At 43.0% G+C, this 23,984-nt stretch overlaps 1 protein-coding gene across 6 annotated transcripts in view; it reads left to right on the top strand.

Moving 5' to 3' along the window:
• Positions 1-354: 354 nt before the first annotated feature.
• The window catches only part of MTR (5-methyltetrahydrofolate-homocysteine methyltransferase), a gene marked incomplete at its 3' end in the record, with an annotated part of 129,412 nt that continues 105,782 nt past the window's right edge, over positions 355-23,984 (top strand). For 3 of the 6 annotated variants that reach the window (XM_082634964.1, XM_082634962.1, XM_082634963.1), the window contains exons 1-8: positions 3,916-3,939; positions 9,329-9,543; positions 15,417-15,506; positions 17,581-17,650; positions 19,422-19,514; positions 20,862-20,968; positions 22,642-22,701; positions 23,471-23,565. In XM_082634964.1, coding sequence (XP_082491090.1) covers positions 9,334-9,543; positions 15,417-15,506; positions 17,581-17,650; positions 19,422-19,514; positions 20,862-20,968; positions 22,642-22,701; positions 23,471-23,565 — 725 coding nt within the window. In that variant the 5' untranslated portion in view covers positions 3,916-3,939; positions 9,329-9,333. Of the gene's footprint in view, positions 768-810; positions 908-3,915; positions 3,940-9,328; positions 9,544-15,416; positions 15,507-17,580; positions 17,651-19,421; positions 19,515-20,861; positions 20,969-22,641; positions 22,702-23,470; positions 23,566-23,984 lie in introns of those variants that run through there. The other 3 variants (XM_082634966.1, XM_082634965.1, XM_082634967.1) reach the window with 3 other exon arrangements.

Below are 23,984 nucleotides of genomic sequence, written 5' to 3'. Positions count from 1 at the left end.
AGCATGACTCGCACCTGGTTTTCCAAGACTCCCAAGTACCGGGCTCTTGACATCATACAACATGTTGAAGTCAGCGCCAACTTCGCACCAGGATTTAAACTTGGGGAGACCCGCTGCGGCAGCACTTTCGGACGCTGGGCTGAGATGCGCAAAGCCTCATCGGGGCACCTGGGACCCTGGACTACATCTCCCAGAAACTCCTGGGGGCAAAGCCTCAGGTGAGTGGTTGAGATCTAGCAGCCCATAGAGCCGCGACGAGCTCCTACAGACCAATCACGGGCCTGAAGGGCGGGTCCTCCCACGCTGAGGCTGGATTGCGCGCAGAAACTAACAGTATTCTGAGTTGCCCCAAACCCTACTCAGAGCCTCGGCCCGCGCCTTGGCCCTCGCGTCGGCCGCCACGTCGTCCTCCTCTTCGGGTCTATCCCGCACCCTCCCGGCGACCCGGCCTCCGGTCGCGCGGGTCTAGCCGCCAGGCCTTTGCCGAGGACAGGCCAGGTGGCCGAGAAAAAAGCACGTGCTTGAGAAGTGGTCTGGGCCAGGGGTCCGCCTGTCTTCGCCGCGCCGCGCCCGGGTCCTGAGGGGAGGCCCCCCCCTCATTGTCCCCCGGACCCCGGCCTTCTGTGAACCACTGGTCCCGCGCTGGCTGGCGTGGCTCTGGGCCGTCACGTGTGGAGGGAGGGTGCGTCTTTCCCGCCGCGTCCCCGGCCCGAGGAGGAGAGGACTCCGCAGCATGTCCCCCGCGCTCCACGACCTGACGCCATCCGGTAACGCTGCGACCCGCTCTCCGCGCTTCGGTGGTTTATTGCCTCCTAATCCCTGGGGTGATTCAGTCACCACCCGGAGACACCTGGTTAGGTTTCCCCGTGGGCGGGCGGCGCCTTTGAACTTGCGGAGGAGCCCTGAGGTACCACGTTTTCTTGCCGCGTTCCTTTCCTCCACCCACTTCCCCCTTCTTCCCCAGGCAAACAAACCATCAAATCCGTAGAGCACACCCCCTCCCCGCAGTGCCCCCGAAACACATTCTGAACGTCAAGGTAACTACACTTTGCAGTTTGACGTAGCATATTCCTGCAGGGCCCTATGGAAGTTTTGCATGATTTCACGTTCTCATTCAGCATATGTTTACTGAGCACCTAAGCCAAAGAAGGTTCAGGCGCTGAGAGATAAGGAAGCCCAGAGAACTATTTAAAACTGCGTTGAAGTTTTATTTTCCACTTCGGGGTTAGAGCAGTAGTTCTGCAAACTCCAGTGTGCATAGAATCACTATGTTAAAATAGATTAGTAGGTACATAGTAGGTCGGGATGTGGAGTAATAATCTTGAGTGATTTTGATGTTGGTGGCTCTGGCATCAACAATGAGGGGAAAAAACAAACTAGTTTAGCACAAGAACAGAATATATTTTCAGCTTTAAAATAAAATGAGCTCTGGGCCTTTAACGCCGTCCCTGATTATAATTTGTGGACAAATACACCCATAAAAACATGTGAGGTATGAAGTAGAAAATGAAGAAGCAAGAGAATCAGTAATAAGGACTGAACAGTAGCAGTGCTATGACAGATGATGCTCTTCAGCTCAGGGAGGAGCGTGAAGACTGAATTCATAACTCGGAAATTTTTCAGAGGTGAGCTAGTGACCCTTTAGATTGTAAAGTCCTGATAAATGGGACCGTTAGAATTGTTCATGAAACAAGTGGAACTATGACTGAGAAACTTTTGATCACTGTTGCTATAAAGTAAGACCTATATCACCCACAGGGGTGTCATTTATTTATTTGAACAATATCTCTTACCGATGACTTCTGGCCTTTCCCTCCCCATTTAATTAAAAAAGGAGGTATATGGTTTCCCTTATCCAGCAGCAAAATGCCTCTAAAGATTTAGAATAGTTTGACTACTGAGTGATCTCTGTACAGCAGATGAAAGGAAAATTGTTGAGTATTTGAATCTAGCTCAGCTCCCTGACCCCAAGGCTCACTTCTACAGCTTCTCTCTGTGTGGGCCGCCTGTATGTTGGGGTGAGAATCAGGTTTTAACTTCCTAAAAACCCTTACTTAGTTACTTACTGGTGTCCAGTCTTAGTGAAGCTCTTTAATGAAGAGCTGGGAATTCTTGAATCTCGAGGTCAGGCCTTAAGCCTAAATGTCCATGACCTCAGACCATGGTTGTACCCCCTTAGGAAAGAGACTGGTGGGCTAGCAAATACTTCTTGTGAGAAAAGTTTAACTACAGCTTCTAAACATTGTTTAGTTTCATCCTTGCTATGTGTGTTATCTGGAACTCAGTTGTTAAGTGATTAATGAAAGAATGACTAAATGAGCCAGTGAATTGATATCAGCCAGTTACCTGATTCTAATTCTTCCTTGTCTTATTAAAATCAAAGCGGAAATAGTGTATTTCAGAAATGCAACATTGCACAAGCTAAGAGATGTCTACAAAGTGTAGCAAGTTGGTGCAACCTAGAAGTTAGAGATTCAAAAATGAAGTATCTTGCAAGGGACTTATAGGGCAGCAGTAAGGTAGTCTTTAATATAGTAAAGTCAGGAAACTGCTGAGAATGTGTTGGGATCATTTGTTTACAATGCAGAAAATGAAAACTTCTTTTCCTTGCTCTATGTGTTCCCCAGTTAGTGCAGTGGATATGGGAGTCCTAAATAAATCAGCTACATGGGATCATTCTATCCCCAGAGGAAATGTGTTCCTGACACTAATTTATTACCTAAAATCCTGTGTATTAGGGGCTTATTGGTTTATGCCTTCATCTTGTCATTCTTCAGGATGGTTCTTAAAGGTGATACTATCTGACTTACCCACCTCAACATCTAATTGGTGTTTTAACCAGTTCACCCATGTTTGTTTATTCTTTGGAGCACTTATTATGAATCACAGTATTATTACTGGGAAATAAAACGTTAATGATAGAAAAAAATTCACCCAAATAAACAAAATACATTGGCTAGGTCCTCTCAAACTGGGAAAAACACTGTAATCTCTTAGGCTCGCTAGACAAAGACTCTCTCTTCTGGACTGCGTATCTATATAATACATATATATGTTAAACTTAAAGATATTTCTGAGACAGTGTTGCAACTAGTCAGTTAAATGAAGGACCTGCAAAACTTCTACTGTGAAAGATGTTAGGGAGAATCTGCTCTGTTTAGAACCTGACTAGTCAGGAGTAAAATGTACAGAATGTTCTAGACCTACTGAACTGAATACAGATAAATACCAGAGGTTTGTTTTGTTGTTTTTGTTATTTATGGAAGAGCAGCATTTCAACAAATGCTCACTCTGCCAAGGGAAAGGAGAATTGTTAAGGCGACTTACTCTTATGAGAAGGTTCTGGAGGAGCAATGGTGATTAGAAGCCAGTGAAGGATAATCCCCTACTGGAAAGTCTTGGGGAACACATGAAGATTAGAACAGTGAACACTTATGCTAACAAATATGGGAGGAGGATCTTTTGGTTTCTCTTACCGTAAATCTTACGTTATCCCCCAAAGGATAAATAAGCATGTGGAAAATGTAGATGCATTGGATTTTTAAGGACCTCAGTTGCAGAGGAGTTTTGTATTCAACCCTTACAATTCCCACTCATATTTGTTTTATTATGTGTTCCCTTTTGCCTCTATTTTCTGTTCACAATTCTCTCGCTCCAGTTTCACATATTTTCATGTATTTGTACATTTCCTTGTAGACTCTAGTCTGTGTATGTGTGTGTGTGTGTGTGTGTGTGTGTGTGTGTGTGTTACGCGGGCCTCTCACTGTTGTGGCCTCTCCCGTTGCGGAGCACAGGCTCCGGATGCACAGGCTCAGCAGCCATGGCTCACGGGCCCAGCCGCTCCGCGGCATGTGGGATCTTCCCGGACCGGGGCACGAACCCGCGTGCCCTGCATCGGCAGGCGGACTCTCAACCACTGCGCCACCAGGGAAGCCCTGTGTATGTATTTTTAATTCATATAAATATAAACCTGGTAGTTAGTTATTTCTAAATTTCTCCCTCAATATCCTGTCTGTACAATAGAGCAACACAGAGGTAGATCCGGCCACCACCCAGTAGTATTCCGCATGAGCATCCTGCACATTTGACTTTGCCATTTCCCAAGGTTGTCTGCAACTTGCCACTTCTATAAACATCCTCTGATGTGTTCTCTATTGATCGATGGAGACTTTGTTTGGGAAATACCAGGAGTAAGATTGTTGGGTTTTCCTCATGCTTAATTTTACTGACTCCTACTAGGCTGCTCTCCACAATGGCTGTATCTGTCTGTGTTCCAAAAAGCAAGAGTTCAGATTTCCTTTGGCATTATCCAGTCTTCTAATTATTGCCCATCCATTGTGTATATATTGGTTTTGTCTTGTTTTAATTCCTGTCTCTTTGATAGTTAATGAGTTGGAACATCTCTTCATATACTTGTTGGTTATTCAGTTTTTCCTTCTCTTGGTTTGCTTATTCACATCTTTTGCCCATTTTTCTATTTGATTTCTTATTGATTTGTAGGAGCTCCTGGTACATTATAGATGTTAGTCCCTTTCACTTACACTTTAAAAAAAAAATTTTTTTTTTTCCTTTGGCCATGCCATGCTGCTTGCGGAATCTTAGTTCCCTGAGCAGGAATCGAACCTGGGCCCCCAGCAGTGGAAGCGTGCAGTCCTAACCACTGGACTGCCAGGGAACTCCCAGTCCCTTTCAGTTATAGACATTGCAGAATCTTCCTCCAATTCATAATCTGTTTATTACTTTTGTCTGTGGTGACTTTCATTTAACAGAAATTCTTAGTTTTTATGTAATCAAATTCACCTTTTTTTTTTAACATTATAGGTTGAGCTTTTTGAGTCTTTGGAAGTCTTTTCCTATGCTAAGTAATAAAGATATTCTATATTTTACTTTCCTTATTTTATGACACTGTTTTGTAGTATATCATAGTATTTGGTAGGCCAAATAATCTCTTCCTACTTTCTAAAAGTTAACTTAGCTCTTTCTGGACTTTTAGTCTTCCACATAAATTACAGAGTAAGTTTATCAAGTTTCTCATAAAAAATCACATGTTTTGTTTAGAGTTTACAAAACTTTGATCTCTTACATATGTGATGGCTCTTAACAAGATATCACAATTTGTATGTGTGGGGATGGGGTTGTTTTATGGTAAATAGTGAACTATCTTTTTTTTTTTTTTCTGGCTTTGCCACGTGGCATGCAGGATCTTAGTTCCCTGACCAGGGATTGAATCTGTGCCCCCAGCAGTGGAAGCCCAGAGTCCTAACCACTGGACGGCCAGGGAAGTCCCTATAGTGAACTGTCTTACAGATTGAAAACAATCTATATTTCTGATTTGAGAAGTGAATACAGTAGAGGCCTCCTGGAAAAATGCTTAGACTTCTTATGAAAATGGGAGAAGTGGGGTGCACTCCATTGTCAGATTTGCAGTGAGTAGAGAAAAGCCAAACCAACACTGATGAGCGAGACCAGGGTGGGAGGAGGTGGGGCATTTCTTAGGTCATTATGTTAATTTCTCCTTTCTTCTTCCTGTCCCCTTAAGCATGTGTGCACGTGGTCAGTGGAGGAGGTAGAAGGACAAAGACATGTAAATAATATGATATTGATTGACCATTTTGCTGATGCCAAAGGCATATTTCATTGTGGAAAAGACTGGGTTTTTTTTCTAGAAGGTTTGAATACTTTTTAAATTTCAGATGCATCACTTACTCCTCCCCCTCCCACCAGGTCCACACCCTGTGCGCCCACAGTCGGGTGATTCAGTCACATCTACTTAAGCTCACATGCTCTCATTTCAGGGTGGATTGCAGCTGCATTCTTTTAAGAAAAAAGGAACTCAGTTGAGCATATAGGTTAAAGTTTTTAATCTTCTCTCTTCTTATTCCCCATCTGAAAGGATCTCCATTTAAAAGTTTTCACTGAGTATTGTCTTCCTTCTGCCACATTCATGTTCATTTCCAAACCTGTAAACATGCCATCCCTGCTTCCTGCCCCAAGATGAACAGAGCTGAGAGCTTCAGGCTTACGTGATGCTCTTTCATGGTCTGCTGGACACTGTAGTATATAGAAAGCAACCTTTAGAGTTTCAAGCCCAGCTCCACTTTTTATCAGCTGTGCAATAATAATGACATAGTAAGAGTCGTTAACATTTATGGGCAGTTTATGTGAAGGATATATGTCTCATTTCATGACTTGTGTGATTTGAGAATCCCAGCTGTTAACATCTGAAATTCGCTTTCAAACACATTGTTTCATTCTATTATCACACTTTCTGTGATACAGGCAGGGCATATTTCTCCATTTTTCAGAAACACAGTCTTGTCCAAAGACCCGTAGCTACTTATGAGAGCGAGGACTAAAACCCCAATTTCTTGGCTTTTTTTGTTGTCACCATTAACTTAATCATGTCAAATTCTGGGTGCTTATTAGCTGATAGGACAACCACATCATGGGGTGTCCAATTAATGCCACACCTGAATTGCCTTTTTTGACTTTAGCTGGAAGTGACTGGACCACTGCCCGATTGCCTACCAGTCTTTCTATTATACGTGTCTCATTAAACCCTGCTTTTCTTCACATTCCCAGGAAGTGATTTTTTTCCTTTGGTACTTGAAGTACTACTGGTCAGATCATTGGATCTTAACTTTGTTCCTTTTTCAGGAAGAGTTTTCTTTCACCTGTCAGCTCAGTAAACAATTAGCCGGTGAGTTGGTTTTGGAAAGGAATAGTAAACCCTGAAATAAGCATAACGTCCTTTGGGAAAGAAACCAGATATTGGCACATTTGCCTTGCGGGTTGCTAGAGCAACCTTTCTGAAGCCTATGAGGAGTAACTCAGTCAAAATAGCTCTGTAGCCATCATTTAGCTCCTGTTTCTGTATTGAGTACCTAAGACTCTGGACAGTAAGACAGGGCTGGCTTGTAAATTTGCACCCAATGCCGGCTTACAAATCTTCATACATTACTGGTTTGGGTTTTAGATGACCTTCTCTTCTTTCTCATCTTTCCTCACTTTTTTGCTGTCTCAGTTAAGGAAAGAGTTAATGAACACTTAAGTTCCAGGTACTGTCCTTGGTATTGCTAGGAACAGCGATCAGTTGGTGTAGTCACAGTCTTTTCCTCCAAGAGGCTCAAATAGCTTAGAGCCAGCTGCATTTTACTCCAGCTTTGTTCCTCTCTCAGGGAGCACAGAAGGCCATGTTGACAGCAGAGGTGGGTGTCATTGTGATTTGTGGTGAATAACTCGTAACTTTGGTGGGCAGTAAGGGATTTTTTTTTTTTTGCGGTACGCGGGCCTCTCACTGTTGTGGCCTCTCCCGTTGCGGAGCACAGACTCTGGACGCGCAGGCTCAGTGGCCGTGACTCACGGGCCTAGCCGCTCCGTGGCATGTGGGATCTTCCCGGACCGGGGCACGAACCCGTGTCCCCTGCATCAGCAGGCGGACTCTCAACCACTGTGCCACCAGGGAAGCCTGGCAGTAAGGGATTGGTGAAAGTTTTTGAGCAAGGGAAGCAACTGGTTTAAACTTGTACTTTAGGAAGATGAATCTGGTCGTGGTGCATAGGATGGGTTGGAATATAGGGTGACCAGGTACCGTCACCCTGGTGGTCGTGATCTCTTACCTTTGTAGGACACTTGATTTTTTACAAAACATCTTCATATCTGATCCCATTTAACCCGTAAGACAACTCCACGAGGTAGAATGAGCAGGTATTGTTATTCTCAGTTTTCATGGATTCAGACTGAAGCTCAGAGAGGATCTGTGATGGCTGGGATGTGTAGTAAGGACTTGAAGAAAGGGTGGCACTGGGGATGGAAGGTGGGCCCAATGTGAATGCCATTTTTGGGTTTTTTGGGTTCTTTTGGCCATGCCACGTGGCATGTGGAATCTTAGTTCCCCGACCAGGGATCAAACCCATGCCCCCTTTCTGTAGTGGAAGTGCGGAGTCTTAACCACTGGACCACCAGGGAAGTCCGTGAATAGCATTTTGGATGCCAGATCTATAGGGCTTGAGATATGAGTAGATGCTGGTTATCAGGGCGAGTGAGGAGTCAGGTGACACTGAGGTTGTTAGGTCAGGCTTCTGGGAAGGGTGGTGCCATTCACAGAAACAGGGAGATCAGACAGGAAATTTAGCAGGTTTGGATTTGGATAATAGATTGAGGGGCAGGTGGGTATTCTAGGGGGCCATCACAGGTGGACACCTTGAAATCTGGGTCTAAGATTGGAGCCCAGTGTTTGAGAATTCGAAGCTCGTGGGTGCCTTTGGAGAGTAATTGCCATAGGGAGGCAGAGGAGGAAGCCACAGCAAGAAGACAGGTTGAGCTAGAGCTGCCCGGGGTTGGTGGAGGGGGAGGATGGGCGGAGTTGGAAGGGAGGAGCAGTGGGAGGTGTGGGTGGAGCTGGTCATGTGCTCTTAGGTGCAGAGGGAGCTGAGCTGCAAGAGGATTTTGAGGTGGAGGGGGGTGAATTTGAGGAGCTCCCCAAAGAAGACTCTTTTGTACAGGATTAGGTGAAATCACCTGTGAGTGAAAAGGATGAGAAGGATTTGGTGCCAAAAGCAAGCAGAGGTTTGGAACAGCAGGTGTGGGAAGTGTTGAGAGCGCCGAGAAAAGGTGAACCAAACAAGAGACTCGATGTTAGGAATTTTCAGTGACTCCAAACAGCATGGTTTTGTGGCTTTCCAGTAGTTCTTGGAGACCATAAAATAGGATTGGAAGGAGTAGGCCTTGGGGCTTTTGAGGACCAGGAATTAGGAGAAGTCAAGGGCACAGGGAGAGTTGAGAAGCTCCAGGGTGTTAGGCAGTCATTGGTCCGGAGATGGAGCAGGGGTGAGGAAAACCCTGTGTGTAGGCTACGTGAGTTCTGGCAGTAGGTGGGAGTTAACAGTTAACAGTCTAAATGGCAGTTTGGAATTATTGATGGCTTTCAGTTATCAAGCTAAATCTCCTTATTGAGTGGACGCATGCAGAGAACCAACAGAGAGCCCTAAAGATGTTCTCCGGCAGGTGGCCTGGCCTTGTAACACTTGGCTCTTTGCTGCCTGTTTTGCTCATCTTTGAAACAGGAACAACTAGAGCCTACTTTAACCTTGGTGTGGTGCTTTACCAGTGATTCTGTGCTGTGTACAGTGTCCTATTTCATTAAGCATTGTTATTTAATGTAAACATTCTGGGGCAGCATTTTTCAAATGCCTCAAGGTTACAAGCACATGTTTTATGAGCCCCATTTACTCCCTGTTGTGAATTAGTATAATTTAGTCTACACTCCCTCTCCACACACGTCTTCCCCCTTTCATTTTGTAAAGTCAGATTTTCACTTTCTTTAAAGCAGGAATGAAGAAGACCCTGCAGGATGAGATTGACGCCATCCTGCGGGAGAGGATTATGGTGCTTGACGGAGGGATGGGGACCATGATCCAGCGGCACAAGCTGAGTGAAGACGACTTCCGAGGACAAGAATTTAAAGATCACGCCAGGCCCCTGAAAGGCAACAATGACATTTTAAGTATAACTCAGCCCGATGTCATTTACCAAATCCATAAGGTAAAGCATCCCCGGGTTCTTATATTTTCATCCTGTCATTCCGAAAGGCCTTTGGTGTCCTGAGGGCAGACCACTGGGCCAAGTGCTCTGGGGGAGACAGAAGAAAGGGGTGATTTGTTCAGATAGAGGTGGCTTATTCAGAAAGCAGGTTTTGGGCACCATATAAAAGTCGTGAACGGTATTGAGCATTCAAGATAAGGAAATGAGGAGGGCAGGTTTTCTGCCTTTGAGGCATTTCAACAACAGTGAAAAACCATAAAATCCTGGACAAATTAGGGTTTTTACCTACACTAACTTATTTAAGTCACCACAACAGCCCTGATGAAGTAAAACTGAAAGGTAGTTGTTATTCTCATTTTGTAGATTTGGAAACTGAGCACCTCAGAGTTTAAATAACTTGCCTGATGTTACAGAGGTTTACTGACTTGAAATCCCGTGTTCTTTCATGCCATTTTCCTGTCTTTAATAAAAATGACTAGCTTTGGTCAGGGAACTAAGATCCTGCAAGCTGTGTGGCATGACCAATAAATAAATAAATAAATAAATAAAAATGGCTAGCCAACATAAAGAAATCAGAAGCAAGTAACTGGGTATTGCTAGACTTTTAAAATTTAAAAATAAGTGTAGGACTAAATTGTTTCATAGGTTATCATGGGAATTTCATAGGATTATGACTAGAAGAGATAATAAGGTGGTTTAATCTGTTTTTCTGGTCTGGATTCAATTTGAAGGACAAACATATTTACCAGGGAAGTAAGAAAGTCTTATCTTTTGGAGAAGGGTGTTTCAGACTTTTTTAAAAAAATTGAGGCATAATTGACAAAGAACATAACATTGGTTTCAGGTGTACAACGTCATGGTTTGAAATTTGTATATATTGTGAAACGGTCACCATAGTGAGTCTAGCTAACATCCGTTACCCTACACAGTTGCAATTTTTTTTTCCTTGTGATGAGGATTTTTAAGATCTACTTTCTTAGCAACTTTCAAATATACAATACAGTAGTAGTAAACATAGTCACCATGTTGTACATTACATCCCCATGACTTATTTATTTTATAACTGGAAGTTTGTACCTTTTGACCCCTTCATCCATTTCCCCTCCCCTCCACCCTCCACCTCTGGCAACCACCTTCTTTTTTATAGCTCAGTTATATTCCATTGCATATACATGTAACATTTCCTTTATTCAGCCATCAGTGGACACTTAGATTGTCTCCATATGTTGGCAACTGTAAATAATGCTGCAGTGAACATGGGGGTGCATCTGTCTTTTTGAGTTAGTGTTTTTGTTTTCTTTGGATATTACCCAGAAGTAGAATTGCTGGATCATATAGTAGTTCTATTCTTAATTTTTTGAAGAACCTGCATTCTGTTTTCCATAGTGGCTGCACAAATTTACATTCCTGCCAACAGTGCGAGAGGATTCCCTTTTCTCTACCTCCTCACCAACACTTGTTATTTCTTACCTTTTTGATAATAGGCATTCTGATAGGTGAGAGGTGATATCTTGTGGTTTTAATTTGCATTTTCCCTGATGATTAGTGATGTTGAGCATCTTTTCATGTACCTGTTGGCCATCTGTATGTCTTCTTTGGAAAAATGTCTATTCAGATCTTCTGCCCATTGTTTTTTTTGGCCGTGCTGCGAGGCATGTAGGATCTTAGTTCCCTGAGCAGGGATCGAACCTGCACCCCCTGCAGTGGAAGTGTGGTGTCTTAACCACTGGACCACCAGGGAAGTCCTGTCTTCTGCCCATTTTTGAATTGGATTGTTTGGATTTTTTTTTTGCTAGTGTGTTGTATGAGTTCTTAGTCTATTTTGGATATCCTTATCAGACACATGATTTGCAAATATTTTCTCCCATTCAGTAGGTTGCCTTTTCATTTTGTTGATGGTTGCCTTTGCTATGCAGATGCTTTTTAGTTTGATATAATCCCACTTATTTATTTTTTGCTTTTGTTGCCTTTCAGACTCTTCTTAAAGAAAAAAAACTCAAAGGAATCAGTGATAAAATGATTCATTGAGGGTGGAAAGGATCCTTCTCTTGGGTGGTCAAGACTTTGTTCTAGATAAGATGCAGAATGGTTTTCATTTGAAGAAGAACTAGGAATGCCTTTCCTTTGGTCATAATGGAAATTGTAGTTACTGGAAGATTTTAAATTGGTCCTTGAGGAGTTTTGGTTCTACGAGTTTTTCTGCGAAGCCTGAGACTATGTAGTCAAATTGCATTATAAAATTCCAGTATATTTTGGATTGGGAATGCCATGATGGGTATGAATTGCTTGGCGTGGTTACAAACATCAGTTCTTATTATGCAGTTGGTGAAATCACCACCCTCCCCCCACCCCCCCCAACACCCAGCCCAGCTCATGACATGTGGCTTTGTCCTTATTCAAGTGGATTATCACTAGAGTATGAGCTTCCTGAGGGCAGAAATTTGGGCCTGCTTTTCACTACTGAATCCCTACTGCCTAAAACAGTATCTTTCACCTAGTAAGTCAGTAAATTTTTTTAAAAATAAATTTTATTTATTTATTTTTGGCTGCGATGGGTCTTTGTTGCTGCACGCAGGCTTTCTCTAGTTGCAGCGAGCGGGGGCTACTCTTCGTTGCGGTGCATGGGCTTCTCATTGCGGTGACTTCTCTTGCTGTGGAGCACGGGCTCTAGGAGCGCAGGCTTCAGTAGTTGTGGTGTGGGCTTAGTAGTTGTGGCTTGCAGGCTCTAGAGCGCAGGCTCCGTAGCTGTGGCACACGGGCTTAGTTGCTCCGCGGCATGTGGGATCTTCCTGGACCAGGGCTCAAACCTTTGTCCCCTGCATTGGCAGGCGGATTCTTAACCACTGCGCCACCAGGGAAGTCCCAGTAAATGTTTTTCGAGGGAACGAATCTTTGTCCTGTGAGTTAGATAGGCATGTAAATAGAACAGCAAGTTTCCCAAGATAGGGACATGAAGCAAAAATGACTGTAAATACCAAAAGGTGTAACCTAGCTGTCCCATTCATGGGGGAATATTGACTAGCTGGAGTTCTCTGGTTGTAGAGACTGTGTCGTGTTCATGGATGAGGAAGGGAAAAAGACTGGGTTATTTTCACACTTAGTTATTTGTAGTGGAGTTACTGACCATAGAGCTGATCCCCTGATACTTAATTTTTTTTTTTTTTTTTTTTGGTGGTACGCGGGCCCCCCACTGTTGGGGCCTCTTCCCGTTGCGGGGCACAGGCTCCGAATGCACAGGCTCAGCGGCCATGGCTCACAGGCCCAGCCGCTCTGTGGCACGTGGGAGTTTCCCGGACCGGGGCACGAACCCATGTCCCCTGCCTCGGCAGGCGGACTCTCAACCACTGCGTCACGAGGGAAGCCCTCCCCTGATACTTAATTTTAATGGAATGGTCAGGTTCTATTTGAAGTGCGAGTGTCTGACACTAAGCTTTTTTGATTGTAATGTAAGTGTCTGACATTAAGCTTTTGGTTGCGGAGGCATCGTTTCAGAGGCATCCATGTCAATAAATGTCCTGCCAGCTGTGTGACACATCTGCTAGCTAAACAGCCAGACCAGGAACCAGGATTCCCCCAGCCATGAAATTCCCTTTTTAGAAAGCCCTGGGTAAACTCTATGAATTATCCTGCTTTTTGCTTCCTGAGCCCTAATTCCTGCTCTTAGGTTTTAAGTTCTCCAATAAAGAATGAACCCACAAAACCCTAGGCACCCCTGCATTGACCCCAATAAAGGCAGAACCCCCGGTTCTCTCCGTCATTCCTGCCCAACCCCCGCCTTCCTCCAGCTACCTTACTGTATGGCCCGGGCATGCCTGTGAGTAATAAACCTTGTTTTTTTCCCAAAAGTTCCCGGATGGTTGTTGCTGAGGTGAGTCTTGCAATCATAATAAGAACCAGTAGAGCCAGTGTAGCTGTGGCATTGGCTCGGTCCTGGCTCAGCACAGGCAGTAAGGGCCTATGTGAGTGCATCAGGCTTTCCTAGCCCATCACTGTTGATAGGCTGAGACCAACAGGAACCAATATTTAAAACACCTGTTGGTAGTCTGTGGCCTTGCTGTTATTAATGGCGTCCTTTAATCTTGACAGCTTTCTATTGATTCAGGGGAAAACTGAGGAGAAATTAAGTAGCTTGCCCATATCACACGTGTTTTTAATTGGTGAGAATAGGCTTGGAATCCTAGGAGTGTCATATCCGGAGCCCATGAGTGGGATATTGTTCTGGGAAAGAAGGTGGAGAGAAAGGGTGAAGAGCTAGAAGAAACACCTTTTAAACTTTATATTATTTAAAATTTTAAATCTACACACAATTGGAGAAAATAATAACTAGGAATTTAGAAATATTTTTTCCCTAATTATAAAGACAGTATGTGTTCATTGTTACAAAAATAAAATGTCTAGCTAGATGCTGTAGAAAGCATGAAGGGGAAAATTAAAACCACCTGTAATATCGATACCAAGACATAATTGCCATTCACATATTTTAATTTATATTTCAGTCTAGTTTTCTGTGTTTGGATTTTTAAAATTAAATTGGGATTATTATTGCTTCATACTATTTTATAATTTGCATTTTGTACTTAATACCATGAGCATTAAATATCCTGAGACATGGTTTTAATAACTTCATAATAATCTATTCTACATATATATCATCATTTACTTAACTAACCTTATTCTTAGGCATGAAGGTTGTTTTCAGTTTTTCTTGCTCTTTGTTGAAAAACTAAATTTTAATTTGTTCTTATAAAACAGAACCCATAGATAAGAATAAATTCCCTTTTAACCACTACTCCAAATTTCTATTTTTTCCCCAGAGATAACCACTTATACTAGTTGGTGTATGTCTTCCCAGATCATTTGTTATGCATTTATGTATATGTATGTATTACGTATGTACGTGTATACATATAGATATCTGTAGAAAACTCAGTACTATTTGTGTGTATGTGTGTTTTAAACTTAATCGTGTCAATGGTTTACATATCAGTCAATTTTGTTTTTCTACTCAGTACTTTTGGAGATTTTCCGTGTTAGTGTATGTAGATATATGTGCACACTGTTTTTTAGCTGCCACATAGCATGTAATAAAATGGACATATTATAGTTTATTTAGTCATTTCCTTAGTGGTAGATAGTTGGGATGTTTGTGACTTATTATAAATGTGTGAATCTTGGTTTTCATTTCCCAGCTCTTCTGCAGTGTCCATCTGCTTAGGTGGGGTTGGGCTTACTCACTATTGGAAAATCAAGAGATTCCAGAATTTTCATTGGATTGAGGTTGAGATGGTGTCCAAAGAGTGAAACAAGGCAGAAATGTTTCAAACAGGGAGAACCGGAGGGCACCGAGGTCCTCAGGGTTTCGTAAGGGTGCAGATGTGGCTCAGAGGGACCAGGAGCTGTGCACTGAAACAACTGTGGTCAGAATCAAGATTGCAGAGATAGTGCCCTTCTCAGCGGGGTTCTGACTGTGCTGAAGCAGAGAGCTGGCAAAGGAGCAGAAGGAATGTTCCTTGGCCATCGTGTGCCAGAAGCTTGTTGTGTGATCTGTACCATCATCTGGCCACCCGGTGAAGTAGGGTTATACTATTTTCAAATGAGGAAACTGAAGCTCAGCGTTTAAGGAACTTGACTCAATTCACACCGCAAGTGAACTTTGTCTGAATTCAAGTTCTGTGTTTATTTATTCATATCACAGGCCTTTCTATGAAATCCTTAGGTCTTTTTGCATCCCCAGCCTCTATCTAGTACAGTGCCTTGCACTTAGTAAGTGGTCAAAAGATATTTGGTGGCCTTGGTGAGGAAAAGACTAGTTTATTGTTGGGGGACAGGGATTCTAAAGCTCATAGCATTGACATTACTTTCTCTCGTGGCAGGATTACTTGCTGGCTGGGGCAGATATCATTGAAACAAATACTTTTGGCAGCACTGCTATTGCCCAAGCTGACTATGGCCTCGAACACTTGGTAAGGATTTCATGTTTCCTTGTATCTAAGATATTCATGAGCGTTTGCTGCATTGGTAATTGCTAGTGAGAAAACCAGCCAAAGCTGCAGAGTCAAGCTAATGCCTAGCTATCTATTATTTGTGGTCAGATGGGGAAAATGGTTAGAATCGCTTCTGCTTATAAACACAGCAGCCCATTCATTTTCCAGCTGGTCTCTTTATGGGCAAGTAATAATCAAATAAAAATGATACTCATTATGCAGTGACTGAATAAAAGCATAATGATTGGCCATGTGCACAGTTCTGTGAAGCCTTTTTAATTTGGGTGACAGATTTGGTTTCCTTTCCTTAAAAAATTGTGGAAAAAATACATGTAACATAAAATTTACTATTTTAACCAATTTTAAGTGTACAGCTCAGTGTCGTTAAGTGCATTCACATTGCTGTGCTACCGTTACCACCATCCGTCCGTGGAACTCTTTTCACCTTGTAGAACTTAAACTCTGTACCCATTAAACAATAATTCCCAATTTTCCCTTCCACCTCAGCCCTTAGAAACCACCATTCTACTTTCTGTCTCTATGAATTTAACTCCCCTAGCTACCTTATATGAGTGGATCATACATTTTTTGTCCTTTGGTGACTTATCTTGTTTCACTTAGTTTAATGTCCCCAAGGTTCACTGATGTTGTAGCATGTATCAGAATATCGTACTCTTTCGAGGTTGAATAATATTCCACCGTGTGGATGTGCCACATTTTGTTTATTCATTCATCCGCTGAGGGACATGGGCTGATGCCACCTTTTGGCTACTGTGAACAATGTTACTATGAGCACGGTGTACAGATAATCTGTTCTTCATCCCTGCTTTCATTTCCTTTGAGTATCTATACATAACCAGAAGTAGAGTTGCCAAATTATACACTAATTCAATGTTTAATTTTTTGCGAAACCACCATACTGTTTTCCACAGTGGCTGCATCATTTTGTATACCCACCAATAGTGCACAAGGTTTCCAGGTTTTACACATCTTTGCCAGCATTTGTTCTGTTTCTGTTTTTGTTTTTTCCTGATAGTAGGCATCCTAGTGGGTGTGGGGTAAAGGATTTCATTTCTCTTTAGTCAACAGGATGCTTCCATTTTCAAGTTTTGTAAACTGTTAATGATGAAAATATATGGTAGATGCTGAGGTCCCCATTTCTGGGTGGGAGGTCCCCATTTCTGGGTGGGATTTTTCCAGAACGTGCCTCTGTGTTCATGCACATAGTCCTGAGTGCTCTGACACTGTTTTCCCTCATGGTGATGGGGCTTTGTGAAATCACTTGCCTTGCGGGTTATCAAGGGAATTATTTGAGGGCAGGAGTTGGCAAACATTTTCCGTTAAGGGCCAGACAGTAAATATTTTAAGCTTTGTTGGCTACGTCCTGTCTCTTTTGCAACTACTCAACGCTAGCATTATAGTGCAAAAGCAGCAACAGACAATACGTAAATGAATGGGCTTGAGTGTATTTCGGTAAAACTTGCAGGCACTACTTTGTATGTTTCTGCATGCTTGCTTTATTTCCTAGTGAGAGGGTTCATGGCCCTTCTCCAAATTCTCAAGAGTTTCATAATCTACAAAAACTTCAGACCCACTGATTCCAACCATTGTACGGTGTAGGAAGCCAGGACCTGGAGGAGTTCTAAGGGAGCCACCCAGGCAGATAGTGACAGAGCTGGTTTTAGAACCCAGGTCTTCTGTCTCTGAAGCCCCTGCTTTTTCCATTACTATGCTTTTTTCCAACTCTCAGAATATTTCACTACATCAGCTTATTCTGACATGCCAGAGGTCCAGAGATTGCCCTTTTTGCCAGCTGGCTCATGGCTCTGTGGAAGGCCGTAAAAGCAGTTCCCAAAGACTCTTGCCTTTCCTGGCCGCCCTCAAGGCTGGGGCCACTGGTAGGCCTTTTTGACTAAGATTTCATTCAGACCTCAAACTAATTCACTCCACCTTTCCTTACTGAATAAGACTGTGTTTTAGAAGGTCATGAATTCCTTATTTATTTTATGGAGGGAAAGAAGGACAAACTTAACATTTGCAGTTGATGTGTTAGGCCTACAGGATGAACAAGTGCTCTGCGGGAGTGGCCAGAAAAGCAGCTGAGGAGATAACTCTCCAGACAGGTAAGGAACAGTTTTCTCCTTTTTTTTTTTTTTTTTACAAAGATGTTTCCTTTGACATCCTCAGCTATAATATACTGTCCTAACTGCCCCTTTTCCTTTCACGACAGTTGGCCTACAGCAGCACTGCAGACACCATCACGTACTTGTTTGTAGGTTACTTCTCTGCAGTTTCATAATCAAACATTCAGTGTCCCTCTGAATTGACTCTGTTTCCTTGGGCCTTGGGCTCAGGGTTTACGCTGTGTTTACTCTGCTGGGTGTTTTATCCTAACTTTGTAGCTAGAACCGTGACTTCCTTGTACATTTACAGCGAAAATGATTTGTCTCCCTTTGGAAGTACTCTTTTGGTTATTGAGACACAGCTGATTTGTTTACATTGGTGATCATCAAGATATTGATCTTCTCGCTTGAAAGCTACCCTCATCCCTGTGATTTTGCCTTATTTAGGTAAAGAGAGATTGTCTTTTGAGCGTCTTCTACTTCATACCACTAGTGTCTTTGAAGGCGCTGTGTAGCACACAAAGAGGGTGACATGAGAGTCAGTCTTGCTGGGATTTGAAAAATGCCTCCCTGAAATAACTAGCCTCCTGGCTGGCTGCCATAAGAACACTTGGGCACCAGCTGCAGGGGAGGCTTTGAGGGTGGGAAAGGAATGGAAGAAATACCTGGATCCCCTTAAGATTTGGAAACGTGAAATTATTGCCAACAGGGAAGACGTAAAGCAAACTTGTTGGGAAGTTAGACACAGCATACTAATGATGACTGAAGCAATTTATAGGAACTCCATTTCTGAGAGATAATGTTGAAATCGGAAGGGCATAGACTATTGCCCCAACAAAGTTACAGGTCAGAGGCTATCAAACCAGCTAAAGCAGGGAAAGACAAGGACGTTTTTCTTACACCCATGATATTGTTCAGCTTTGGGGAAGATAAAGAATATCGGGGCTTATAAGCTGTTCAAAGGCTGGGCTATCAGCTAGTGGGTAGTTTGCTCCAGTTGGATGGTAAAGCATAACCACCTAGTTAAAACCACCAAAGGTGATGAGCACTACGGCCCTGCCCTGTGTTCCGATATGTAAGGAACACAGTATCTCCGGCTCCTTTAGAAGCACCTAGACTCTAGCCTAGAGGAAAGCTTATTAAAACATTCATGAAAGAGTTTTAATGTGAGATTTGATCTGCTTCATACTTGAATTTCAGGCTTTATAATTGTTAATCGTGATGTAATATTTTCCCCCAGCAAAGGCCCTGCAGTACAGCAGTGGAGAGAATTTCAAGATCAATGCTACTGTGAGGAACTTTTGCAAAACCTATGTTCATGACCTTCAGGGTTTCTTAAGAGTAGGGAGAGAGAGCATTTGTCCAAGCATAGCTATGGTGATAGAAAAGGATTACTAACTGAAATTCTTTGAAGCCACATGTGTGAGAATTCAGAGTTTTTTGGGTTGGCTTGGCGGTAACATGTGCACATACTTTATATTTCATAATTTCCTCAGTGGGATCCAGGACAGCCTTATAATCAAACATCTGTTTGCAGTAAAATCTACGAATCGTCCACTAAGTGAGGTAAAGACTATAAATATCTTCTTGTAGTTTAGGAGAGATCAAGTTTTGTTGTCAAATGAATTAAGGAAAAAAGTGGGGCTTTTGTGCTTTTTGGATTTCAGAGTTACGGACAAAGGATTGTATACCTGTGTTCTAGGGGAAATATGATAGCGTATTAACTTATGAGCTGTTTAGAGATTTCACACTTGTTTTTCTCTTCCTAAAGGAATTAAGAGGTATGTGGCAGGAGCTCTGGGTCCAACTAACAAGACACTCTCTGTGTCCCCATCTGTGGAAAGACCAGATTACAGGAACATCAGTGAGTATGAGATATAATCATTGACCTTGGGCAAGTACCTCTGTGTTTCAGTAATCTATAAATCTGTAAAATGGGGCCAATACCAGCATCTACTTAAGGATTATTGTGACTTAAGGGCTTACAGCAGTCCCTGGAATGTAGTAGACATTAAAATAAAAAGTGAGCTATTATTAGTCATAGTATTAGTAGTACGCATTTTGAGCCTGCTTTCAAAGGTGCATGTTGCTGCGTTTGGGCTTCTTTATGAGCTGCGGAAATGAAACCAATCAAAATAAAACTTTAAACTGAGAAGTTGAGCAAATATAGATACCAGGCCTTGGTCAGTTATAGAATAGCCCACTAGACTCCCACTTTATTTATCAGAAAGCAGTCTAAGCTATATATATGCATACTAGCATTGTAAACGTTGTAAACCACCATCTGTAAGCATACTTGCATTGAGAGTGTATGAAAAGTCTAGAAACCTAGGTCAATTTCTTAAGCATCAGACTACACAAAAACAAAAAGTATTAAATGATCAGAGCAGAATAGTAATGATACTATGTGTGGTAATGAACTCTGTGTAGAAGACAAGTTTAGGCAAGTGTGGATTGTAGGTTTTGGTGACAGCTACCACACTGTTCCACCTGGGGTTGCTCATTCTGGGCTGACGTGTGGCAGTGAGGAGCTAACGTTCCCTGTCTCTTGTGCTGAATAGGATGAAGTGAGCTCCTCTATTGAATATATGATCATCTTTTCTTTCTTGGGTGAGAGATCAAATGGGGCAAGGGGTGACCTCTCAGGTGGAAGTAGACAAGACATTTCTAACAAAAATTTTATCTAGGAGTGATTAGACACTTTTGTGTTTGAGAGTGAAATTGCCCCCCAGGCAGGTTTCTTCTCTGACAGAGTTGGTGTCAGAGGGCAGGAGCAAAAATCTACAGGACCACAGACTTTTACCCCAGAGGGTGTGAGAGAATGTGATGCAACCCGTGTTGTATCCAGATCAGTGTGACACGTTTCTCCTGTTGTTCCTCACACTCATCCCTGAATTGATTAACACCATCCCCGGAAAGATCTTAAAAGTAAGAGCCAGGGCTCAAGAAATCATACACCTTTCCACTCAGCCACTCATTCTTGGCTCACACATGGGAAGTGAGCCCGTGTGCTAAGCGTTTAGGAGCATCTGTGTTCGATTTGCTGGTTTAACTTCCATCACTGCCATGCAAAAGATGGTGTTGCCCTTAAATTATGCATTATAAACCAGCAGTGGTCAGTTCACCTGGCACCAGGCCTGAACTCAGCGTGTCTTGGGCTTTCAGAGGATGTCCATGACTAATGTCCTGGGTGTGGTTTGTTTTTTTGTAGCATTTGATGAACTCGTTGAAGCATACAAAGAGCAGGCCAAAGGGCTTCTGGATGGTGGGGTGGATATCTTACTCATTGAAACTATTTTTGATACCGCCAATGCCAAGGTGAGTTAAAGGAGAAAAAAGGGGCTGGGCTGGACTGGGGGCTGGGGTGCATCCCCTAATGTAGTGAGGAGACTGTAATAGCCATTATTAAAGTTAAATCAAATTCCTTGATTCCATTTTATTCTTGAATATTTTTAGCTGAGTCCAGTAGAATGAAGGAAACTTCAAAAGGTTATGTTTCTAACTTTTAAAAAATGTTTTTTTAATTATGAAAGTAAATATTTTCATATATAGCTACTATATGTACATAGATGCATAGGTAATAAATATATACGCATGGTTCTAAAATTCAAAAGACACATAAATGGGAATTCCCTGGCGGTCCAGTGGTTAGGACTTGGCGCTTTCACTGCCAAGGGCCTGTGTCCCATCCCTGGTTGGGGAACTAAGATCCCGCAAGCTGTACTGCTCGGCCAGAAAAGAAAAAAAAAAAAAGACACATAAATGTATGGAGTAAAAAGTAAATATCCTCCTATCTCCTATTCCCTGGGTATTTGGCTGTCTTCCCCAGGGACCACTGCTCTCACTGGTGTGAGGGTCCTGATGGATTCCATGCAGATAAAAGCGTGCGTGACGTGTGTGCATATGTGTATGTGGTTATATTCTTTGTATGTGTACAAAGGTACATAAGTGTGTAGAATAAAAAGTAGATATCCTCATACATACTTTTTTTTTTTTTTTTTTTTTTTTTGTGGTACGCGGGCCTCTCACTGTTGTGGCCTCTCCCGTTGTGGAGCACAGGCTCCGGACGTGCAGGCTCGGCGGCCATGGCTCACGGGCCCAGCCGCTCCGCGGCATGTGGGATCCTCCCGGACCGGGGCACGAACCCGTGTCCCCTGCATCGGCAGGCGGACTCTCAACCACTGCGCCACCAGGGAAGCCCTCATACATACGTTTTTGCACAGTGTCTCTGAAGATACATTTCTACAAGTGAAATTGCAAGGTTTAAAGGGTCTGGGCACTGTTAATTTTGATTTTTAGTGTCAAATTCCCTCTAAGATTGTACTCATTTATCCTCCAGTCAGCAAGCAGTGCACAGTAGTGCTGCTTTCGCCACATCCTCTCTGTTTCACTTTTTGATCTTTTCCAATCTGATAGCTGAAAAATACTACCTCACTACAGTTTTAATTTGCGCCGTCGGCCCTCCGTGTTGGTGAGTTCTGATGTGGAACAGCCTTGAGCATTGGAGGACCTTGGTGTCTGGTCCCGGAACTTAATAAAACATGGACGGTACAGATTGACATGGGATTTGTGCCTTTACAACCCATCCTAGCTCATACTCTTTTTTGAAATGACATACACTGTTGGTTCATATACCTACCATGTATATATGAGGCTGTGGAAAGCAGAGGCTTCTTATTTATCTATTTTTAATTTTGACTGAGCAAAAGAAGAAAGAGTAGCTCTTCAGCCCTTCCTCAGAGGAAATATTAGTTCATGGAGGGACTTTCAGTCAGCATTTGTTTTGTTGTAACATGTACAGTGTTACCCTTGAGAAAGGGGCCCTGGGGTTGTGTGTTATCACGAGGACGTGTTTCTCCTTCTCCTCCCCAGAGAATGTGACGTGTATCTGATCTGAAGAGGTCTGGGTAAGGGAGCATTCTGATCAGCCAGTTAGGCTGACCTGTGTCACAGTCTCTCAGAAACAAAGGTGTCCTTTTTCTCCCTGACAGGCAGCCTTGTTTGCAGTCCACAGACTTTTTGAAGAGGAGTATGCTCCCCGGCCTGTCCTTGTAAGTTCTCAAATATTTGCATGATGAATTTTGGTTTTTATTAATATTGTCATTTTGAGGGTGGGGTTTTTGTTTTCCTGCCATGGAACTATTGATAGTATCTTTTAGGAACCAGCTACTTGCTTGGTTCACCTCCCTTCTTCCACCACCTCTAGACCAATAGCAGTCTTATCCGTGGAAATGTACAGAAAATGAATGTAGCGGTGGTTTGTGGAAGGCAGGCTATTCCAAAGAAGCCTGGCTGAACTGGTCCCCCGAAGCCAAAGGCTCACTCTCGTTAGGGCCCGAGGGCGGATGGACTGGTGTGCTGACCGTGAAGCATCCCAACACCAGAGACAGCATGCTGCCAATTCTTTAATGCAACAGGCAGGCCCCCATTGCTTGGTGAGAATAGAATAGAGTCAAACAAGGGGTGCTAGATGAATCAGATGTTGAATAGCAGGAGACCAGGATAACCTGAGGTATCTGTGGGGAAGTCTTCTCCAGTGGGACTGGAGGTGTGAATCCTAAAGCTTTTTTGGACACTGCTTTTGTCTCTGTGACTTTCCCATTTCTCTGTTTCTGTGGCTTTCCAACCCCTCCCCTGGGCACTTTGCATTCATCTGTTCTGACCGTTAAAGAAAACAGTGCTGCCCTGGAGTTTGAGTGCCACAGTTCTCTTCCTTGTAAAAAAACAAAGAAAGTCAGCTTGCTCATTTTATTTTGTTTCTGTGACTGTATTCTTAACTCAAGTCTATGCTGTTGACAGAGTTTACTTTGTTCAATTCAGATTTCAGGGACAATTGTTGATAAAAGTGGGCGGACTCTCTCTGGCCAGACCGGGGAGGCGTTTGTCATCAGCGTGTCTCATGCAGACCCACTCTGGTGAGTGATCATTCTTTTCTGACTCCATTCCTTTTGGGGAGATCTCTTCTGATGACTACAGACTGTGACCCGGGAGGGGATTGCTTCTCTATATTTCTGTGGTACCACTTGCATGAGATGTTGTCTTTCCTTGAAGTACATTCTGACTGCCCTGAGGATGTCAGAAGACACTGCCTAAATGGGTCGATTTGAGGGAGGGGGAGAGTTCTCATACCCCCTGGGCCCACCAGAGAGTTGCCTTTTTGTCTGTAAGTGTTCCCCTTATAGTTTAAGACTGACTTGGCCTGCTAACAACACTTTAAATCTATTATCAGCACTTAAAAACTTTGCAAGGTTTTTTCACTCCCTGCTTGTGGAGCAACCAGAAGTAGCGTAGTTTGAAATAAGGTGGGAATTCTAAAGCTCAGATTTTTATCTTT

This window comes from Mesoplodon mirus (assembly GCF_964341445.2).
Source record: "Mesoplodon mirus genome assembly, chromosome: 2".
Classification (NCBI taxonomy): domain Eukaryota; kingdom Metazoa; phylum Chordata; class Mammalia; order Artiodactyla; family Ziphiidae; genus Mesoplodon; species Mesoplodon mirus.
Note: the sequence above shows the minus strand (reverse complement) of the source record. Positions and strands in the feature narration are given on the sequence as shown.